The sequence below is a fragment of the Nymphaea colorata genome, unplaced genomic scaffold (genome assembly GCF_008831285.2).
Source record: "Nymphaea colorata isolate Beijing-Zhang1983 unplaced genomic scaffold, ASM883128v2 scaffold0001, whole genome shotgun sequence".
Taxonomy (NCBI): Eukaryota; Viridiplantae; Streptophyta; class Magnoliopsida; order Nymphaeales; family Nymphaeaceae; genus Nymphaea; species Nymphaea colorata.
Window position 1 is genome coordinate 993346 of NW_022204507.1, and position 19389 is coordinate 1012734.

At 36.3% G+C, this 19389-nt stretch overlaps 1 protein-coding gene across 9 annotated transcripts in view; it reads left to right on the forward strand.

Moving 5' to 3' along the window:
- The first annotated feature begins 4338 nt into the window (after window positions 1–4338).
- The window catches only part of LOC116267847 (senescence-induced receptor-like serine/threonine-protein kinase), a 37983-nt gene continuing 22932 nt past the window's right edge, over window positions 4339–19389 (forward strand). Inside the window, exons 1-7 of one of the 9 annotated variants that reach the window (XM_050075325.1) lie at window positions 4339–7163; window positions 7258–7614; window positions 7686–7910; window positions 8599–8766; window positions 9615–9675; window positions 9757–9804; window positions 10537–10832. In XM_050075325.1, coding sequence (XP_049931282.1) covers window positions 7806–7910; window positions 8599–8766; window positions 9615–9675; window positions 9757–9804; window positions 10537–10547 — 393 coding nt within the window. In that variant the 5' untranslated portion in view covers window positions 4339–7163; window positions 7258–7614; window positions 7686–7805 and the 3' untranslated portion in view covers window positions 10548–10832. Of the gene's footprint in view, window positions 7164–7257; window positions 7615–7685; window positions 9676–9756; window positions 9805–10536; window positions 10833–19389 lie in introns of those variants that run through there. The other 8 variants (XR_007572161.1, XR_007572157.1, XR_007572158.1 and 5 more) reach the window with 8 other exon arrangements.

Genomic DNA, 19389 nt, shown 5'->3' on the forward strand with positions numbered 1-19389 from the left:
CATGCTTTATCATCGACAATATGTGAGATGTTCAAATAAATGGAAATACATCAATTATAAACATAGCCAAACGATGACGGATCCCATCACGGTCGCCATTTGTTCGCATCCCAAAATTTTCTTTGGGTTTGATTTTTGGTGTGCTCCAGAAAAAATGAGATTTAATTTTGAAAATGAGAGAGAAAGGGACTCGCCCGACGGTACGAGGATTGACCGTTCCCGATGCCTTTACCGGTGGTAATCAATCCAAGGGCTATATTTATTATTGATACATTTTATTTTGACTTAAACACCTTTTTTATTTTATATACGGTGTAGAAAAATATTGAAAGTTTAATGGTTCGAACTTTTGAAAAGGTTCTTGAAGAATTACTTGAGAATGTGAAACACTTTGGGAAAAACTAGAATTGAGAAATCTTTATAAATATCATTTGGAAAGCTTGAAAAATCATTTTGAAGTCACTTTAGTGTTCTCTTAAGACTTTAAGTAGGTTTGAGGTTTTGCTCTAATTCGGTTACTACCTAGTTAGAGCTTTATCTCATCTTACTTAAGTTTTTTGGAGTAGTGTATGTGGTTATTTGTGATGTTAGGTAAATGTGGATGCATGAATGCATTGATCCTATATGATTAGAAAAGAAAATCATTCATTCTTACCATAACATTCATCTACAAACATTTCTACCACAACATACATCTAAGATTTTTGTTTTGATAACTATCGTATATAAGAATGAAAAGTTTTTGAAAATGGATTAGGGTTGTAGACCATCAAGCATGAATCCAATATTGGGTCATTGCTTGATTTTTTGTCTTAGTGAAATCGGTAAATAAAAATATTATGACAGGAAAATGTTAAAACACATGGACAAGATGAAATGCTCTCATAAAAAGAAAGATAGAGAGAAAGAGAAATAGAAAATGATGTACATATACGTGTACATACCATCACATATGTACATATATGAAAGTTTCTAACAATGACATTGATTTGAATAGGAAGAAAGATTTTTAGAGGGAAAGAAAAATACATATATATACGTATATGTGAATGTATAAGAAAATTTGTAAGGGAAGATATTTGTCTTGAAAAGAGAAATAAAAGATTCTAGAAATAAAAAATAGAACACATACATACATGTACTCATATATATATATATATATATATATATATATATATATATATATATATATATATATATATATATATATAAATTTGTAAAATATGGAAACCTAAAAAGAGAGAAAAGAAAATCACCATGTGCACACACACACACATATACATATCTTCATGAGACTAAAAATCAAGACATGACTTGAAATAACCAACTTCAAGTTTGATGTAGGCTGGAGGGGAGCTTGGACTCATGTAAGGGTCTAATCTAAGTCTCCAAAGCCACATTAGAGAGAGTTCTTTCAAAAATATTTTGGAAAGCATGATTTCAAATATGTGGACATAAAACATAGTTATTTCATTGGTTACAATGGAATATGTTTCTTTCACCGTTGGATATGGAAGAAAATCGAACCACATAATAAGGTGATCATTAGGGTTCCTAATCGGATGGTTAAAAAGGAAACTAGCACAAAATGACATAAAAATGCATATTAGCATGTACATATTCGTGAGAGTTTTTACTAGGTTGGACAAGTCCCAAACTCAAAAATTAACATAAAAATAAAGAGTCTCAAACTACACTTTCATTCTCACCGTGCATTCACATATAAATGAAAAGTCAAACAACTATGCATGGATAATATCCTAAAACAAAACAATATTCAAGAAAAGAGAAAGAGCATGATTTCATCAGAACATGAAATATCATCTCATCTTCTCATGCTCTCGGTGCACTTGAGCATAACTTTTGACTCTAAAATAGAAATTTGAGAACTTTCTCATATGGCCATAGGGGGATGAAGAAGATAGAAAATGAGGAAACCAAAACAATGCCACATTTCATAAAGAGAGAACATGCTTCAATCGTAAAATGAAATATCATCTCGTCTTTTCATGCTTCCGGTGCACTCGAGCATAGTTTCTTCACTCTAAAATAGAGATTTGAAAGCTATCTCATATGGCCATGAGGAGATGAAAAAGAGAGAAACAATAGAAAGAATTGAGTGAGATGTTGGTTACATACCTCTAAAGAGAATGATTTGAAGGAAAAATGATCACCCTTGCTTCGAATGTTCCTAGACTCACCTTGAATAGAGCTCCAAGGTGATGAAGAATTGACCTCTAAGAAATCTTTGGTGTCCCTTCGAAGAGTTGTAGTTTGACGAAGCTTGCTCTAAGTTGGAGAAGAAGAAGAAGTGAGAATGCACTAAAACTTCTCCAAGGGCTGGCTAGTTCATTGCCCAAGATGGGGATAATGGGTGTTTTTATAGAGAGCTTTGGAGCAAAAACTCAAATTTTGATTTTTTTATTTCATAACATTTTTATACAAATTTTAAATAATTTTGAATTATTTTTAATTTTTTTGAAAAAGAAATAGGTTTGAAATGAGTATGATTGGCTATTAGGCCTGCAAATTCATTTTTGAGGTGTAGGTAGGGTTAATGTCCATTTAAAACATTCAAAAATGCCCTCCAATTGTTGATTTTTGAAGAAAAATGGGGCCTGTACACTAGGTAGGCCCTGGAAGGCATCTCGGCAGCGCGTGCGCGCAGCTCGTTATCGTGCGAGCACTGAGCGTGATCACACAAAAGGCGACCACGTGCTCGCAAAAAGTGACCGCACTCTCGCAAGCACGGTTGCGCGGTTGCTCGATGCGTGATTGCAAAAAGCGACCACACGCTCGCACACACGGTCATGCATTGCCCGATCGCACGCGCTTGTCGCGCAGTCACGCGACTACGCATCGCGTGACGCTCAGATACCTTTTCCTTTTTTTTAAAATATTATTAAATTAAGTGAAATAAAATAATGAAATGAGCATAAAACTCCTTTTCTTTTTCGTTAAATTTATTTAAAAAGTGTATAAAATTATTCTTTTCGTTATAAAAGAGTGGTCGGCTTTCAAAAACATATTTTGGTGCGAGGACGAAGCGTAAAACAAGGGAGAGGTCTGTGCACGTTCGCACGACTTTTTTAGCACAGACTTTGTTGTTTCGAACTCAATTCTGGATTTTGCGTTTCCAATGCTTGATTTAGGTCTGAACTTTGGTTTTAGATCTAATTTGGATCCCAAAAATTGGGTTTTGTGCTTTGATAAGAGTGTAGCATTTTGGAAAAATTAAGGGTGATTACGAAACCGATTGAATTAATCAAGATATACAAAAAAAATGATAACATCATCCAATTAGTTCTAGATATAGCTGGAGCTCCATCTACATCTTCATCTTCTTTAATGGCTTTGCACCCATAAATGCCGCTTGATAGCTTTTCACCTTGAACTCAAAAATAAATTTAAGTTGTTTATACCAATTACACATTTGTCTTGGCTACATCCCAGCAGGATAAATGTCTTAAGGACTTTAGAAGACTCGCTTCTGCGGAGAAAGGTTCCTGAAAACGGTAGCTGCAAAGCAGATGCCAGCAGTCATGCTGCAAAGTAGATGCCAGCAGTCAAGGTCAAGAAGGCCTGGAAGGATTCCAGCAACCTCACGACAATGCTGGTATGTCTTAAAAAAGGTATGTTTAATTGGCACGATGTAAATGAAACAGAAAATGCTTTCTTTTGCATATCTAATGATCTAAAGTTCTTTGTAACCTTCAAAAACTATCAAATCTGGATTTTCAAAACTAAAACAACTGAGATCTAATTCTTGATAATATTGGATTCTATCTCAAAAATATGAAAAAAGGAATGCATCTTCAATTTTCACATATCAAAGAGAATATGAGCTTAATCCCTTCAGCAAGTGCTAAAGGCGTGTACAGGACTGACAACTAATAGATAACACAGCAAAGACAACTTTGAGCACAGCAAATGTGGATCAACAGGGAGAGCTAAGCTGGGCTTAAGTATGATAAAAAAAAAAATCAGTAATTGATGGACCTGGTGAAGCATTGTCGCCATTCCAAATCCAGGGTTCAACTAAATAGATGCCAAAATGGTAGAATGTCAAAGCAAAAGCATTAATTTGTGGCATACAATTCCGACTTAATCAGGTTGAAGAGAGTTCTTTCAAAGTTCTCAAGGGAGAGTTGATTGGTTCAGGTTGATTTGGAATTTCTAGTTTCTTACCCTGAAAGCAGCCTGTGAAGATCAAGAACAATAGCTGCCTCATATTGACACCAGATTTCAAATTTTCTCAGTTAGTTCCTCCTCCCTTACAAAGTTTACTTAAACCCCTGCTAAATGGCGGAGAGAGAAAGAACAGGTGAAACAAACTGCTTCCTTTTTCTTAGCTTAAGAAGTCTTCTTATTTCGGGAATTTCTTCACTATGAGAGTCCCGATACTTATTATTTGTTCCTTGTTTATCAGCTTCTGAACAGACAGAGAAATGCTAAGGTCGATCGGCTTTACGAATCTTATTTCTCTCCATCCTTTTTTTCTCAGCTGAAACCATGAACGGCCCGAATCACCTTTACAATCGTCCACAACTTGTCATTGCGAACCTCCAACTCCGCAATGATCTTAAATCTGCCTTTCTGAATTTTTCCCTTTCAGCCACACTTTTTTCCCTTTAACTTCATCCATTTTCATGATGCTAAACATCTATGCTATAATATGTTAATATTTTCTTTGGCATGTATATATAGTCTCTTTTTTAGTTGATACCATTGCCATTTGTAATTGACATATTCAGGGACAGCTCTCTCTCTGTGTCGGCATTTTTTTGCAATGTTTCTTCTTCTTCTGCTTCTCTCTCTCTCTCTCTCTCACTCACACACACACACACAGAGTTGGGGTTTTCTTCATACCTTAGTCATATCTTAGTTAACAGATGTCCGTCTTTGACCAGCTTCTCGATGAAAGCAAAAGAACAAAGAAAACCTCGACAAAAGGGACCAACTTTAAGGGAACGAGATCAGGATTGTGCTTGGAAAATATCGACGGCATTGATTATTATTTGATATTTTTTCATTTATTCTTTATGTCCACTCTCATAGTGAATTGATCTTAAGTTATCTTTGTGGTAGCAATGTTAATTTGTGGGAATGTTGTCTGTCCTTTTTGTGCTCTCATATTTTACTTGGTTCTCTATTACATTTCTCTAAATTACAGTCATTCTTGCCATAGACCTGAAGCTGAAGTTAGTTCTCGGTGTCAACAAATTATTATTAACTGCAATTTCTTGTTGGAGCTAGAATCTTATCTTCAACTATTGATTCAGTAAATATAATTTTGCTGTTGTCCAATGATAGTGACTTAAAACCTTCTGATATGATTGCCAGTAAGGGCTTGCAGAGCACAGACTGAAATAACCAACACAACCAGGAAGATAATTATTTATGAAATTTTTTGATGTTTGCTCTGAAAAGAAAATGACAAGAAAAGGCTGCTGAAAGCAGTGGCTTGCCTAGAACTTTGTAGTACATAGTACATGAAGGTCGCATGCAGAGAACGCTGGTCTACATGAGGCAAGAAGCTGGAACTTTAGCTTAACTATCTTAATAGATGCAGAATTAAAAATAAGCTGGAACTTTAGGTGGATGTAAGTAACTAACTTGTGTATATGCAGATCAATCACTGCCAAGAACGTTCTGACAGCCATTAGAAGCCACCTGTTGGAGCACCATGAATCTTCCCCCATGCTGCTGGGAACAATTGCTTGCAGGAGCTGTGCATTACAAGATGGTTGAGGGGCATAGATGTTTGTTCAAATTTCATGGTGTCCACAGTATGTTACCCTAAGTTTAGACCTTAAGAACAGGTGGACTCCTGAAAATCATTTGGGACAGTTTTAACTCAGTGATATATATTTTCTGAAAAGAGTAAAAGCAGATAATTTCGTATCTCTTTATTTGGTTCAGAAAAGGAGTGAAATCAGAAGCAGATCATTATGAAGCGAGTATACAAAAATCCATTCTCAGTCTCATAAAATACATATAGATTATGTGAAAAGCCATAAACAAACAAACTCATACCATAGTGCATAGTGTATCAGACCACTTAAACAGGTGTTATCTTCTTTTATTTGAAACTACTTACCATGAAAATATATTTACCTACAATAAACATACAAAGAACATAATGATGCAATTAGATGACAGCAAGCAATCATGAATGCTGGTATAAAATGTTTGAGCTTAGAAAACAAAATAATATAGCTACCGACCTTCAAGCAATCGTGCCATTTCACTGTCTTTCCTTTCAAGTGCAGGCTTAAAATGATTCAATGAGTAAGTCATTTCCATCAGCTGTTCACCTGAACACTGCAAGTCTTTGTTCTTTTCATCTATTCTTAGTGCAGTAAGATTCACATCTCATGTGTCTACTTCTTGCAGGTTCTCCGCAATGAAGATGCAGAAACCTTGAGTCTCTAATTATTTTTTATGGTAAAAGAACGACTACTCCTTACAATATTCTAGCCAAATTAGAATTTTTTCTGAACACTCTTTTGTGCACTAGGTTTTATATCATATCCCAATTTTACAGCTGCCCTTGCTGATTCTTGAAATATAAGGGAAGGATGCTTAGATTTGTTGCATTGATACGATGATGCTGATCACTAATAATGGGTTGTTAACTTACATTATAATATAATGAATTGTATAGTTTATATATGTTGTGCATGATCTTGTGAATAAAATTCTTGTTACATTGATCTGTTGTAGTTATCATTTCAATGTAGGAATAATCATGAAGCAGTCCAGGAAGATGCAAAAAAGGAAACTACAACTTTTATGGTTTTAGTAATTGTTCAAAAGGATTTTTGTATGCCAAATCCTTGAAGGGTGCTCAGAAGTTAATTCAGTTTCCTAATTATGGTATTTGTTTACTTGTTTCTGCTTTAGATCCATGCCATATTACCTTTCGTGATGTAGCTCCATTTATTAATTGAAGTCATGGAATTTATTTGATCAAAATTTAATATGCCACCTATTACTATGATGGGGAAATGCAAAAGTTGATGTGTCTATGGCGCAATTAGCTGGTGTATGGAAAGCAAATGCAAAAGCATTAGCTGGTGTATGAAAAGCAAAAGCAAAAGCATGCTCTTCCAGGGTTCATTACTTCTTGGTGTTATCTGCAGATCAGTTCTTGGGTACAAGTATGTTTCTTATTCTTGATGCTTGCATGTGTAATTAGAGCACACAAATGTGTTCGCAGTATGAAAAATTCATTTTGTATGTATGTGTGAACAGGTTCCCACGTACATAGCAGAGATGACACCCAAAAATATGTGAGAAGCACTTACGACAGCAAATCAGGTATAGGGGATTATATTGTTTCTCTTTTCATCTTCGGTAAACAACAGACCAGACGTATCCTGTCTTCTTGTCATACCTTCAATCACAACGGCAGCAGTAAGTAGTTCTTAACAGAGCACCTTACCTGAGCTTGAGGGAGCTAGAGGTAATGGAGCAAGAGTCAGGCTTGGGGCGACAAGCTTGAGCTCAGGTCGGCTTCCTTAACCCAAGGACAGAGCTTGAGATTGGCTTGGATACGCTTCATTAGCTGAGCGTTGATCAGCATTTAACATACTGATCTAACCCAAAAAGGTCAATTTTTTTGTTCACAAACTTTCCTCTCTTAACTAATATTCTCTTGCTGAAGTCGATTTTTATTGCAGAGGCGCAGCTACCATCCACCTTGGCTTTGCCTTTGATCTTATGTCGCAGTTCATCCTGGACTCGCTTCATCAGCTCAAGTCTCCTCATCAACTCTGCCATTGCCCACACCACAGGAGCCGATGATGTATCAGACCCACCAAGGACTACATTCTGCAAATGGGCATTGGAGAAGAAGAAGAACACACTGTCAAGTTCTTGAAAACCAGCATTACCCAAGTTTTCAGGTATATGGAAGTATTATAGGCTTATAGCCAAGGGGCACATGATATTTCAAACAACTGCTATAAGTATCTTCGACACATACATATTTTCCTCTAGCCAGATGTTTGAATAGCAAAGATCTATGCTTTCTAAGGCCATTGATGCCCTTGTTTGTGCTTTTATGTATTTATTTTAATTAATGGTAGTAATTTAGATTTTATAGGAGTACTTGCAAAAACTTGAGCTTTTCTATTTATACTTTTCCTACTCATGCTAGATTTAAAAAAAAAAATTCTTACACGCCAGGCTCTAGGGAAAAAAAAAGGGCCGACACTTCGTAGTTTTTTTTTTTCTTTTGGCAGGATTATAGACCAAAATAAATTGGGAAGGCAAAAACCTAATTTGTTTGATTGTTTGTAGAAAGCAAATAAATTAAACATTCATCTGAAGAGGGCACTAAAATTGAAAGAGGCAACAGAGTCAAGATGCAGACAAAGAGTAAACTTTATGATCTTTGGGTGTTTTGTGGAAACATTCCTTTGAATTCTGGAAAACCATTCACATTGGACGTGTCACCAGGTCTATTTATCTCTCCATTACCACTGGTCATTTTTTGAGTGTTTGTCATGTATGTATATGGGTTGAATTACACTAGATAAGCAACCAATGGACAAGACTGCTAGACAAGTAGGGTCTTCAAATGGCTGTCAGGCATTCTCCCATGAGGAAGTGATAAAGATCACAAATGATTATAGTGGAAAAATTCGTGAAGGAGGTTATGGTCCAGTGCTCCATGGGTGTCTACAGAATGGACAAAACGTGGCAGTGAAGATGCTTTCTAGTAAGTCAAAGCAAGGATCCAAAGAATTCCAGACTGAGGTAGGTGAATTATATTCATTCTTTACAAATACAATATCTTTCTGAAGTTCTGAGGCAAGGAGGTTGTAGCTTAATTCCAAATAACCAATTCAGCATATCCTATGCTTTTGACTGTGATCCTCTTGGTTTAATAAATTGCTCTGAAGTTGTGGGAATCCTGTGGCACCTGCTGCACCGTTTTCTTTATCAATTTAGGATCCATGTGATTGCATTTGCTCTAGCAAGACCACTGTCCACTTGTTACAGTTTGTAAATTTTATCCAAATGGTAAGCACATGTTTGGATTTTTTTTTTTTTGGCTTTATTCTTCTAGCGTTTTTGAGTGAACTTTTTTAATTGAAGTAACTAAAATTCTCACGAGAGAACATATTTGCTCTCATGGTTCTAATTTAGATTGTTTGGATTGGACATAATTGTAGGCACATTCTTTCGATACTTGACACAGATGATTGGTGTATTCAAGTTCTCTAGGATCAAAATTCCATTTACTTAAGCAAAAAAAATATGCATGTTTGAATTTTGAAAGCATGCCTACATGCATGAACGATATATGAATCCTCCAAATTCTAACATAGAAACTGCTACAGTGTCATAACACAGAACTAGAAAAGAGTTAGCACCCAAACAGAAAGGTTTTTTTTTTTTCCAGTAGATAAGGCTACAGTTCAAATACTTGATTGGAAATTTGCCAGATTATTTTACCAAATAGAATCAGAATGGTAAATTATCAATTGGTCATGATTTTGGTAAATGTTCTTTAAGCCTTTCCTATTGCTGTAAAAGTGTCGGAAATATGATACTCTGGAACAAACATCAAACATTAAATATGACCTGCCTTCTTGATTTAGGCTGCTCACAACTGCTTGGATTGGAATCAGAGGTTTAAAGTGGCTTTCGGTGTTGCACAAGGTCAGTCCCTCTTGGCTGTGTTCTTTTTCTCTCCAATCTCATTCTTCATTATATGCATATTCTGAACAATGAATATTGCAGGCCTCGATTACCTACATTCTGGATGCTACCCTGAAATAATTCACAGAGGTATGAAAAGGTTGTAGGTAGTCATGGATATTTGGATCCAGAGTGAGTTTGTTGCTTTAAACGAAAGGAATTTAGTATGTATTCAAACTTTCACATGCAGAATACAGCACAAACTGATGCCCAATATCAGAAGGGTGCCTTATTTTTCAGCATTACCTTGTTATTGCTGGTACTTGATGGTGCTGGTGTTGTATGTTTCTGGGTCCTAGCACATATACATGTTAGGTACCATTGCCATATACCTTTGCTTGTCATACAAGCACCTGTCCATATGCATCCAATTATTTTACTGTTTCATATTAGTTTTAACTTTTATGCATGAACAAATTTATGTCTATTTGCAATTATGCATAATTCACATGCAGTGCATATATGAAGACACATCCAGCACCCCATTAGTCATTGCTATGCCATTTGAAATTATTCAAATTTTTAGAACTACAAAAAAAATTGTCATTAGCATCTCAGCAGAGTTCTGTTTCTTTTGGCTTTAGAATGATGAGATATGGAATATTTCTTTTCTACTGTAATCTGCAACACAAGGCAGGGACTCTTTCTGAGCCTACGCAGCGTGTAAAGCAAAAAACTGAGCGAAGCTTAAGTGTTGCTCATTTCTCTTAGGTGGATAGGATGAGTATTTGAGTCAATTCTAGCATTTCTGTTATTGTGTCCTAGCAGTATAAGTTTGCTGATATATGGCATTGGTTTTTTTTCTTTTTTTGTCTGTGACAGATATTACTTGACAAATCACCTTAATGGAAAGGGTGATGTCTACAGCTTTGGCATTCTTCTTCTTGAACTGATATCCGGCTTGCAGCCAATTACTGTTGAACCATCAGGAGAAAGGGTTTGTGTTGTTAATTGGGTAGGGATGCTTTCTAAAGTAATAATTTCTTTCAGTGTCTGGCGTCATTTTACTGTATTCATTTACAATGTTTCTCTCCTGTTGGAAATTCACCAAAGAGGAATATTAGACGGGTTGGGGTTAGTGCTACTTCCATGATGAAATCATGAATTTCTTTTCTATGCTTTTATTAATTCAGTCATGTAAACAATATACATAAAATGAATAAATTTGCATAATTTTTGTGCATGATGACTCTCTCTCTCTCTCTCTCTCTCTCTCTTACTTTCTCCATATGCCAGTTGGCCTGATTATATATTATTTCAAGAATTCTATATGGTTTATGTAAAAAAAAGTTATGAAAATTTAGATTAAAAAAAAAAGAAACGAAACCAATAGGTGATAAAAATTCACTGCTACATCATAGCCGGTGACATAGCAGTGAAACATTCACTGCTGTAGACTAATACCGGTTAAAGTTTTCACCGGCATATCTATTCTATGCGGTGACTACATGCACCGCCATACGTATGTACTGGTTATGTTAGCCTTTTCCGATGTTGTCGCAGTCGTGATGGTGGGGGACTGGGTGCCTATACCGGTGAAATGGATCACCGATCTAGACCTTTTTGTAATAAGCTGCTCGCTGCTTTCTTATCAACATCTTCCTCCCCCCATGAGTAACAATATCCACCATATAACACCTTGCTGAACCTTTTTCCCTTCACCTGTTTGTTCAGTGACAACGAAATTGAAAACTGTAGAACCTAACCAGAAAACAAATAGCACCACCAACCTCAAAGACTAAGTTGTTTCTCAAGAGTATATGTTTTAAAAACTGGAATTTGTCAGATTTTCAAAATGGCTACTTTTGCCTCATCCGAGTTGCCATCAAGTTACATCTGCAATAAACTAGATATGTGGATTCCTTGGAGGAAAAAGACAAGTTTAAATTCATCGTAGATTGGTCTAAGTTCTCACTATCTAGATATGTAAACTATGTTAATTAGAACAGATATAAATAAGAAAAAAGTAGATATTTAATTAGAACATAATTAGTAGTTCTAGTGGGATGTAGGCAAAAGAGTATGCGTTAGTAAGATATTCACATGTTATGATCTCCAAACAATAATCACTTATGGGGCTACTTAACACTCAAGAAAACTCTTGCAAAAAATTAGTAGATGAAAATTGAAATATGCTCATTTCCCTACTTAAATGGCCATCACTAGCATGGAAGTTACTGTTATATATAACAGAAAGCCTACAAGCACATGAAGTAGACCATATTAAAATGACATTAGATAGACATTAGGACATAAGGGGCACTTTCTATGCAGGTGTCAGAACTACCCTCTATCTAACCAGGTAAGTGGAAAACACTTTGGAAAAGGGCAGTATCGTAGAAGATGCTCCATCCATTCCTCTTATTGACAAAAGTTTTAATGGCTTGTTAAGTGAAATCATTTCTCCCATTTTCCTTGCAATAAAAGGAAAAAGTAAGCAGCATCAGGACCTGCATTAAGGATGGTCTAAATGATTATGAGCCATAGAAGAAACTGTTAAAATATAAATCCTTCACCAGCACATTGAAGAGGAGTCTCTTAGAATTCCACCTCCTTGTAGAATGTGTTAAGATATTTAATGTCCTTGTAACATGTGAAGAGTCTCCTAGGATTCTATGTTGTAGTTAATATCCTTGTAATATGTGAAGTCTCTTAGATTTCTATAATGTAATTAATATCCTTGAAGCTTGTAAAATCTCCTAGGATTCTACGATTGGAGACTCTTAGAATTCTGGAAATGGGATTATAAATAGAGGCCGTGCAAACCATTTTGGCTACGGCTTCTTCTCCTCAGCTTCTTCTTGTTTTCATTCTCTCTCTCTCTCTCTCTCTATATATATATATATCTTCCTGCATGAGTACTATTTTCTGGTTACAGATATTGGTGCTAGATTTCTATCATGGTATCAGAGCGCCAGGTTACGTTATCTCTACCAAACGAAATGCCCAAACAGGTCTGATCAGGTTAGAACTCTTTTCTCATCTTATTTCTATCCTTAATTTACTTTGCTCTTGCGTAATTCTTGTTCCTTTTTCTTCTTGCTTACCTAAGGACACATCTTGTTATATCGTGTCTTCTTTCCCTCTTATCTTCTACCTATATACCCTTCCTTTCTGCTGTCATGAAAAACCTTTCGCATTCTGGCATGTCCTCAAGTTTTCTTCCTCACCCTATCCCTGAAAAACTCAACCATGAGAATTATCTGATCTGGAAAAGGCAAATCATGCCTTTCATAAGAAGTCAAGGCCTCTTTGGACATCTCGATAGTCCAACAAAGGCTTCACCAATATCCATTTTGCAGGAAATAAAAAATGAGGCAGGAGAAGTTATTGTTGTTCATGAAGACAGCAATCCTGAACATGTTGTGTGGATGAGACGTGACCAAAGTCTGGTTGCGTATATTTTGTCCACTTTATCTCAACAAGTGTTACTTTCAGTTTCTGATGATTGTACTGCAGAAGAATTATGGGAAACCCTTGCTGATACCTTTTCCCAAATATCAAAAGCTCGAATTATGTACTTAAAGAAAGAATTTCAGAATTTGAGCAAAGGTTCAACGTCTATCATGGATTATTTGGGGCATATTAAGGCCGTCGCAGACCAACTTGCTACCTCAGGAAATAACATTTCTGATAAGGAAAAGTTGCAGCAAACCTTGAATGGACTTGGGCATGATTATCATGCTTTTATTACAGCTCTTGAGGTCCTTCCTGTTCTGCCTTCCTTCAACAAACTACAAGGTAAACTTCTCCAACACGAAATGAATATGAAAAGAATCATTGAAATGACTGATCAAGGGAACTCTCAAAATGTGTTGGCTATGAATGTAAAGTTTGGTAAGAGCCATGGGAACTCCAACCATGGTGGTCGTGGCATTCTACCAACACCACATAACCAAGGTATGTCTCCTTTGGATACTTCAAGAAAAATACCAATTTGTTTTAAGTGCAACAAGAAAGGGCACATGAAGGCACAGTGCTGGTTTAATCCTCAAAATAAAAACAAAGGGGTAAGACATGATTATGAACAAGGAGGACAAAGTTCTAAATCCACCGTTGAAGATATGCAACAGCTATTGATGACTGCATTCTCAAAGATGACTATAAAGCAAAATGAGCAGGGAGAATGGTTCTTAGATTCAGGTGCAGCTACCCATGTGACTGGAAATGCAGGTAAATTGACTAACTTATCCCCTCATTACAGTAGAAGTTGCGTTATAACAGGTGATGGAAAGTCTCATCTCATTACACATATTGGAAATGCACATATTCCATTGTCATCCTCGTCTCTATCACTGTCTAATGTTGTTCTTACTCCCAATATCAAAAAGAACATCATATCCATTTCTAAACTCATTGATGATACAAGCTCTTCTGTTGAATTCACACCTTCTTCTGTCTATGTCAAGGACCTCCAAACGAAGAAAATGGTCGCTAGAGGAGAGCGTCAAGGGAATATGTACGTCCTCAAGGAATGTCTACCCAAGGATTCATCCACTTTTGATATAGGATTGAAGACATTTTCACTTTCTCATAATGCGCCATTAGTGTCAAGTTCTTGTCATTTTCAATCAAAAGAAAGGGGCCCTAACCAATTTTTGGAGTCTGATCTGTGGCATAGTCGGCTAGGACACTGTGGTCGACATTTCATTGAAAAACTTGTCACAGATAGTCTCATTCCAAGATCAAGCTTACCTCTTACTTCAAGTGTCAAAAAATGTTCGAGTTGTGGACTTTGTAAGAGTCATGTTTTACCTTTCCATAATATAAATCAAATGGCTACCAAACCTTTTGAAACTATTTTTTCTGATGTATGGAGGCCAGCCCCTATTGATTCCATGTCTGGGTCAAAATATTATGTCTTATCCATTGACTCTTACTCACATTTCACCTAGATTTACTTCATGAAACACAAATCAGAATTACCCCACATATTTCGAAACTTCTATGTCATGATTCAAACCAAATTTTCATCCAATGTGGTGCATTTTGAATGTGATGGAGGGGGAAAATATTCTTTGCTTGATTTTATTGAATTTCTACGTGAACAATAGATAACTAGACAAATTTCATGTCCTTACACACCACAACAAAATGGTTTAGTTGAGCGGAAATATCGACATATAGTTGAAAGCGCCATGAGCATGATGCATGATACTAATGTGCCCATTTCCTTGTGGACTGAAGCCTTCCATATTGCTGTATACATAATAAATTGTTTGTCTATGACACTCTTGATATCTAAATTGCCATATTTTACACTCTTAGGCAAACAACCTGATTACAAGAACTTGAAGGTTTTTGGTTGTGTATGCTATGTTCACGTTGATGCTGCCTTGAGGAACAAGTTTCAAGACAAAGCTATTCAATGTAGATTCGTTGGATATGCTGATGATTATAAAGGTTTTCGATGCTATGATCCAACAACTAAACGTATCAAAACTTCAAGAAATGTCATTTTTCATGAACATAGTTTTGATGATACAAATGAAATGCCTATGACCATTGAATCTTATAATCCCTGGACCAGTACACAGTTATTCAATGCAGATCCTGTTATAGAAAATGATGTGCCTCAAAATGAAGATCCAGAGAGAGCAATACAACCATCGGATATGGCTCAAAGTAAAAATCAAGAAGATCCAACACAGTCATCATGTCATCACGAAAGCAATAATGAAGAACAGAGCAACGATGCACATCGGTATTTGGGTCTTATCTGCAATCGACTACTAAGGGACAAAGATGCTCACAGTGAAGAAGACAACACGCCCCACCTTAGAAGATCCCAACGCATTCGTCATCTCATTCACAGGTGGGTTAGCTATGATTCTTTATCACTTGATTTTCAGTTATTCATGACAAAAGTTGGCAAGGAGGAAGAACATACTTCATTTGATCAAGCATCAAAATCATATCATTGGAGAAAGGCTATGAAAGAAGAAATGGATGCCTTGCATGAATGTGGAACATGGGAGATCAAAAGAACGTAGTGGGCTCCAAATGGGTATACAAAATTAAATACAAACCTGACGGCAGCATAGAAAGACACAAAGCAAGGTTAGTAGCAAAAGGGTTTACACAAAAATATTGAGAAGATTATGATGAGACATTCAGCCTTGTGATCAAAATGGGAGCAATTCGCGTGATTATATCATTGGCAGTTGAATATGGATGGAGACTACATCAAATGGACGTGAAGAATGCTTTTCTTCATGGTGATTTAAGGGAGGAAGTATATATGGAACAACCTCCAGGATACACGAAAGGAGACTCTCATGCATGGGTTTGCAAACTAAGAAAATCTATTTATGGACTTAAACAGGCCTCACGTACGTGGTTTGACAGTTTCTCCTGCAAGATTCAAGAATGTGGTTTTCGGAGATGTCCTTTAGATCACTCTCTTTTCATTTATCGAAAGGAAAACATATTTACTTTACTTCTTATATATGTTCCTGATATTGTTATCACAGGCAATTCAGAAAAACACATAGAAGAAGCTAAAGTTTTGATGATGCAAAACTTCAAAATGAAAGAGCTTGGTGATTTACGATTCTTTCTTGGAGTGGAGATTGATAGGCACAATAATCGCCTCACATTGACACAATAGAAATACACGTTGGATTTGCTGAAAAAGTCAGGTATGTCTGACTGTAAGCCTGTTGGAACTCCTAGTGTTCTAAATCAAAGACTAAGTGCTCAGGATGGGGAGTTATATGAAGATCCTACGCAATATCGAAGTATTGTTGGGGCACTTCAATATCTTACATTTACTAGACCAGATATTATATATGTTGTGAATCAAGTATCTCAATTTATGCATGCACCTAGAGATACTCACATGGATGTTGTCAAAAGAATATTAAGATATCTTAAAGGGACAGCATGAGATGGCTTAGTTTTTATGGTAAGAGTGAAAATATAACTACTGGACATCAACTTATGACATTCACAGATGCAGATTCGGCTGAAGATCCCGATCAAAGAAAGCCCATTTCTGGTTTTTGTATTTTCATTGGACATAATCTTGTGTCTTGGAATTGTCGAAAGCAAAAGGCAGTAGCGAGATCCAGCACTGAAGCTGAATACAGATGCATGGCTGCAGGTACTGCTAAAGTTACATGGGTTAGACATTTGCTAGAAGACATTGGAGAAAAGATTAAAATGTCAATGTTAATGTGCGATAATCAAAGCGCTATTAACATTGCCTTTAATCTCATACAACATGGTCGAACAAAGCATATTGAAATTGATCAACACTTTGTTAGACAAAAGGTGGAAGACAAGTAGATTCAGCCTATTTATATTCGTACAGATGAACAGGTTGCAGACTTATTTACAAAAGGATTAACAAAAGAACAATTCTGGTTTCTAAAAGGCAAGTTGTACATGGTGCAAAACCATGCACAACTTGAGGGAGGGTGTTAAAATATAAATTCTTCACCAGCACGTTGAAGAGGAGCCTCTTAGGATTCCACCTCCTTGTAGAATGTGTTAAGATATTTAATGTCCTTGTAACATGTGAAGAGTCTCCTAGGATTCTATGTTGTAGTTAATATCCTTGTAATATGTGAAGTCTCTTAGGTTTCTATGATGTAATTAATGTCCTTGGAGCTTGTGAAATCTCCTAAGATTCTACGATTGGAGACTCTTAGAATTCTGGAAATGGGATTATAAATAGAGGCCGTGCAAACCATTTTGGCTACGGCTTCTTCTCCTCATCTTCTTTTTGTTTTCATTCTCTCTCTCTCTCTCTCTCTCTCTCTCTCTCTCTCTCTATCTTCCTGCGTGAGTACTGTTTTCTGGTTACAGATATTGGTGCTAGATTTCTATCAGAAACAGCTAACCAATTATATTTCACTTGAATGAAGGAATTTGCAGATGAGGAAAAAAGAATAATTTAAGAAGAAATTTGCAGGAAAATTAGGGAAAATACCTCTCAATATTAGAACACTGGGGCATATCTAATCTTATTTAAAAATTTTCACTAAGTGATTGCAAGTTTGGTTCAGCACATCTCTCGAAAAGAACGAGTCTCTTCAGTGATTGGCCTAGAGTGCTGCTGTACATTTCCACAAAAAAGGCCCATCTCGAGTGATTAGAAAGAGTAGTCATATATATATATATATATATATATATATATATATATATATATAGAGAGAGAGAGAGAGAGAGAGAGAGAGAGAGAGCATTCATGTTGCAAAAACTTCCACATACATCACATACCACATACACAAGAAAAAAGAGAAGTTCTAACTTTGGCAATTGTCATTCAATACACAAATGAGGTTGAACTAAAATTGTTTTTCTTTCAACAAAACAACATAATCATCCCAAAGGAAAAGAAAGAGTGAACTAACTAAATGGCATGAACTAAATGTGTTTTTCTTTCAATTAAAACAACATAGGCACTCTATCGAAAACGTAGAAAACAAAGTAGGTTGACATACTTGAGGAGGCCTCTTGTTTAGACACAAGCATGCAGCTTCTAGCTCCCTTGTTAGGAGACAATGGCCCTCTTCATCACTGGTATCAAATATCCACAACTAGAAATAAAAAAAAACTTGTTCCAGTTAATATACTTGAAAAATATAATATGACACAACTGTTAAACCATGAACATTGTTCACAAAAAATGTTTGGCTGCAAGCAATTGCCGCCTACAAGTGAGTCTCATGCCTACATGGACTCTATATCAACAATTATTGCGGATGGAAAGCATATGACAAACACATATAAGAAGGAAGTTCACTTTGATTGAGTTAGCAGCTGCAGAGCTCATAAGAACAGGCTCACTAGCAATGAAGTGCAGGAATGTAACAATAAGAGAGAAGCAAAAAATAATTACGGAAGCCGAATATAATTGATCTTCTTTCAAATGCAAGATGATCTTCATCACCCTTGCAAGGTTTTCGCTTGGGACATCCGAGTTTATGTGGTCGGCCCCTATCAACCTGTTAGCTTCACATGGTCATAACTCATAAGTACTTCCTGGCCACAGCAGAATACTTACCGAGTGGGTGGAAGTTGTCACTCTTCAAACTGCGTAAGGAATGCATGTGGTCTCCTTCATACAAAAAAACTTTCTTTTATGTTTGCAGTATCTCCTGATATCATGGCTGATAACAGCAGCCATTTTAAGAATTAACGAATGAGGGATTTCTGTGCCAAGTTTCGCACTAAATATCACTTGTTAGCTCTTTATTACCCTCAAGGCAATGGACAAGCTGAAGCCACAAACAAGATTCTCATCTGTATCTTGGAAAGAACAGTAGAAACAAGTAGAGATTGGCATTGAAAAATTTATGATGCACTCTGGACCTCTCACACCACCATCCAGACCCCCAATTAATAGTACACCATTAGAGTTACTATATGGCACAGATATAGTTTTACCTTTGCAAGTCTTGAAGTCGGCCTTCAAGTCTACAGCATTAATAGAATTTCTACTTGATCACTACCAACAACAAAGGCTGGAACAAGTTGATATGCTAGATGAGAGAAAGATGAAAAACAGCCAAACATGTAGAGTCATACAGTCAGCATATGGCTCGTCACTTGGCCAAGTTCATACTTGAAAAAAAGTTCAAAGTGAATGACTTGGTTCTCAAGTCAATTATTCCCTTAAAGGACATGTCTCATGGCAAATGAGCACCTAATTGAAAAGGTCTTCAT